This window comes from Myotis davidii, unplaced genomic scaffold (genome assembly GCF_000327345.1).
Source record: "Myotis davidii unplaced genomic scaffold, ASM32734v1 scaffold281, whole genome shotgun sequence".
NCBI lineage: Eukaryota > Metazoa > Chordata > Mammalia > Chiroptera > Vespertilionidae > Myotis > Myotis davidii.
Genome location: NW_006293784.1, coordinates 71,569 through 75,293, shown reverse-complemented (window position 1 = coordinate 75,293; position 3,725 = coordinate 71,569). Strand labels below are relative to the sequence as shown.

General features: G+C 41.0%; 2 protein-coding genes across 2 annotated transcripts in view; both read right to left on the bottom strand.

The window, feature by feature from the left end:
- WDR89 (WD repeat domain 89) overlaps positions 1 to 3,503 on the bottom strand; it is a 98,723-nt gene extending 95,220 nt beyond the window's left edge. Inside the window, exon 1 of the mRNA XM_015566465.1 lies at positions 3,420 to 3,503. The gene's annotated coding sequence lies outside the window, so the exon portion shown is untranslated. The remainder of the gene's footprint in view (positions 1 to 3,419) is intronic.
- SGPP1 (sphingosine-1-phosphate phosphatase 1) overlaps positions 1 to 3,725 on the bottom strand; it is a gene marked incomplete at its 5' end in the record, with an annotated part of 41,918 nt that extends 38,193 nt beyond the window's left edge. The window contains one exon of the mRNA XM_006767631.2: positions 3,420 to 3,725. Within this exon, the coding sequence (XP_006767694.2) occupies positions 3,420 to 3,725 (306 nt within the window). The remainder of the gene's footprint in view (positions 1 to 3,419) is intronic.

The following is a 3,725-nucleotide window of genomic DNA, read 5'->3' as shown; positions in this document are numbered from 1 at the left end:
AGAAATTAAAGATTAAAAAAAAAAAAAGGAAGATCAGACAGTGACTGCCTACCTTCATTCCAGCAAAAGAAACTTTGAGCCTTACATCCAGAAATTTTCTTGACTGATAGCCTTACAAACTCAGAAACTGGTTTATAATTTACTCTGATCATTACCCTTTTTTCCTCCTGTATTCATAGACCTACACCTTATTAAATACCTGACTGCTTGCATACACAATATAGGCCTCACTTTGGGAACCCATGTGCATCACAACCCCTGAAATGAGACTCAACACATTTAACTGAACTGAATTATTCTCGAAACTGAATGACTGAATCAACGAAATATGGAGCAAGCTACCAACTTACTAGTAGCTTCTAGAACAGTGATGGCGAACCTTTTGAGCTCGGCGTGTCAGCATTTTGAAAAACCCTAACTTAACTCTGGTGCGTGTCACATATAGAAATTTTTTGATATGTGCAACCACAGTAAAACAAAGACTTACATTTTTGATATTTATTTTATATATTTAAATGCCATTTAACAAAGAAAAATCAACCAAAAAAAATGAGTTCACGTGTCAGAGGTGTCAGAGGTTCGCCATCACAGTTCTAGAATGTGGAAAGTTTATTATTTAAAATTTGAAAGGCAAGACTTAAAGGACAAAAATTATGCCAACCTGAAGCTGCTTTTTGAATATTGCTTTAAACCACTTATTAAGAAACAAAAGCCCTAACCGGTTTGGCTCAGTGGATAGAGCGTCGACCTGCGGATTGGAAGGTCCCAGGTTCGATTCCGGTTGAGGGCATGTACCTTGGTTGTGGGCATATCCCCAGTAGGGGGTGTGCAGGAGGCTACCCCCACCCCCACCCTGCATCCTTTCCTGCCTAAGATACTGATAGAGAAAAACATGCTCCGGGAAGGGTATTTTAGGGTGCTGCCTCGCCCTAATTTGAATTGTGGTAAATAGGAGGGCTTCAGGCACCTGCCTGTTGTCTGGATACCCACTGCGTCCCACTGCTTATGAGTGGCCTTGGGGGACTTTCCTGCCCAGTGTGTTCTGCTCCTTTTCACCTGGCCCCTTCTCACTTCTAACATACCCCTTCCCCCGCCTCCCCCTTTCCCCTTTGTTTAAATAGTTTTATATACCCAATGTTGGCTCACTGTCTGAGGATTTTCATGGATTTACCATGTCTATGTGAATCCCCCATGCACACGTAATAAACTTTTATTTTTTCCAATTTAAAAAAAAGGTCACCCTGACTGGGTAGCTCAGTTGGTCAGAGTGTCACCCTGGTACGCCAAGGTTGCAGGTTCGATCCCTAACCAGGACACATGCAGGAGTCAACCAATGAATGCATTAGTGGGTGGAACAACAAATCTCTCTCTCTCTCCCCCGCCCTCTTCCTCTCTAAAAATCAATAAAAAATGTCATTCTGATTTTTGTACTGAATTATTACAGTCAAACAATTGTAAACATAAAACTTTCATAAAAGGGAGCCTTTCTTTCAAAACAACTAACTAAAAGATAAACAATTATTTAAATTTAGAAGTATGTTTCAAATTTATAGTAAAAAATGTAAAATAAGAAATTTAAATTATAGAAGATAAATTTGAATGTAATTGGTGTTTCCACATGTGTAAAATGACAGTTTGCAACTACAAAATTTCTGAAATCCTGGATAGCTCAAATTCTAAAATTGTATACAAATTCCTCAAACTTTGAATTAAATATATTAGGTTGTTCAAAACTTTAAGATAAGCTTATTCTGATCATTCAAATAACCCTGAAATGTTAGAATACTGATAGCTGCATCCTGTAAATACTCCATCAGTACAGTACTGTTTTCAGACTTCCTGTTAGCATGTTCTGAATAAATGACGAACAATAAATAACTATTTTCTCTTACTTGGACTGCTAATATTAATAGCATGCAACATAACTATGTAGTTGTAAAAGGAGGAGGAGCTGTAAAAGGCCCTATAATTATAGATTCCTGAAAGTCTCATGAATATATGAAAAACATTATTAGCTAAACAGTGGGTATCATGCCAAACAACTGAATACATTACCTGAACTTGTGAAATATTTAGATTAAATAAAATCTGAGATATTTATCTATACACAAGACAGGCGGCACCACTTTGTAATCTGAATATTACTGTAAATCTCCTTTAGCTAAATAAGGAGAAAAGCCTGACCTTGGTACCCTTCCCTCGTAGCTCTGTCACCTTAGTATGCACACTGCGTATTTTCCATGTACTGTAAGAGAGATGCACTGCACAGAAGTGTCTGTGGGAACAAGATTTTATCTATAATGAAACTAAATCTGGAGGAAGTAAGCCAATCATAAAGGAGTGTTACACAGAATGTGTATTTCTCAATGTAAGATGATTTTATGCTGTAATGGGAAAAACCTGGAGAAAGTCTGACTCCTTAGATCCCCCATAAATATTGACTTTATTCGTAAATTAAGGGACTGGTCTTACGATTTAAAACACAGATAAAACAAGACAGCAGTCTAAGAATAACTTTTGCATCTTTAAGAAAGAGATTTTAAGCTTAACTTATGGACCATGGTGGGCGGGGGGAGGGAGGCCAAAGAAGTGGACAAAATACATAAAGTTTACCATCAAATACTCTTCTCAAATTGTCAGGCTTACCCTGCTTGTCATTTTTACAAACTCTAGTCTGATCAAGAACTCCCGTTTTAAGAATAAAACCACACATTTTTTAAAGCTAATGCAACAAGCCTAATACAGTAGTTCAACAACTGAAACCACAGCTTAGGGATCCAGAAGATAAAATTTGCTACATCAGCAAATTTGCAACCACACCCCTTAAAAAGAGAACTCAGGCTTTTCTCCATTAACTTCCATAAAGGGTGCCTCTTTCGTGTTTTAAAAGTCATTACTTCATTGCCCGGTCTGACCATGTTTATTTTGCAATTATACTACTGTTTGAAGCACTGTCTCGGAGTAAAGCTAAAAACTTTACCTATGCCTGAAACTCTCCGTTTGGGGGACGGCACCGCATACTACGGTGAAACTTAATCTTTGTTACCGGACAATTCATTATAAGGACATTACAGTGAATCACAATCATATTCTGTGCATCGCAAGGCTAAAACGCGTTTAAAAACTCAAGCAAAGCCCAATGATAACGTATTACTTCGAAAAACCAGCGTTTCCTCTGGGTTCTAAGAAAGGCATGACTATTAAAACATGGTCTGATGGCCAAGTCTCTAGGTTTCCCCCGATCACTTAATTTTTTTAAACAGAGAAACGGGCCTGTGTGTGGGCACTGGGAAACCCCTGCCGAAAGAGAGGTTTGGGCGGGGAGCGAACAGCCAAGTGAAAACCACCGCGGACAGCAAGGAGGACGCCTCGTTCTTTCACGCCCCCGGGCTGCGCGGGGCGAGGGGCAGGCACCTTACCTGCCAGCGGCCATAGGTGAGGAGGACCAAGACGATGGGGATGGCGGTGCCGGACATGGCGTGGGTGGAGGGCATGCTGTACTCGGAGTTGTAGAAGACCTCCAGCTTGACCACGGGCGGCGAGGCGGGCCGCGGCCAGCGGACGATGTCCTTGGTGCACTGGCCCAGGTACATGACCAGCACCCAGATGATCACCAGCCTCCGGCCCACCAGGGCGTCCAGGTTCCAGATCCAGAAGGGGAAGAACAGGATGTAGAAGAGCTCGTTGCCCAGCTCCGTGCCGAAGCAGAACAGGTAGTAGAGCGG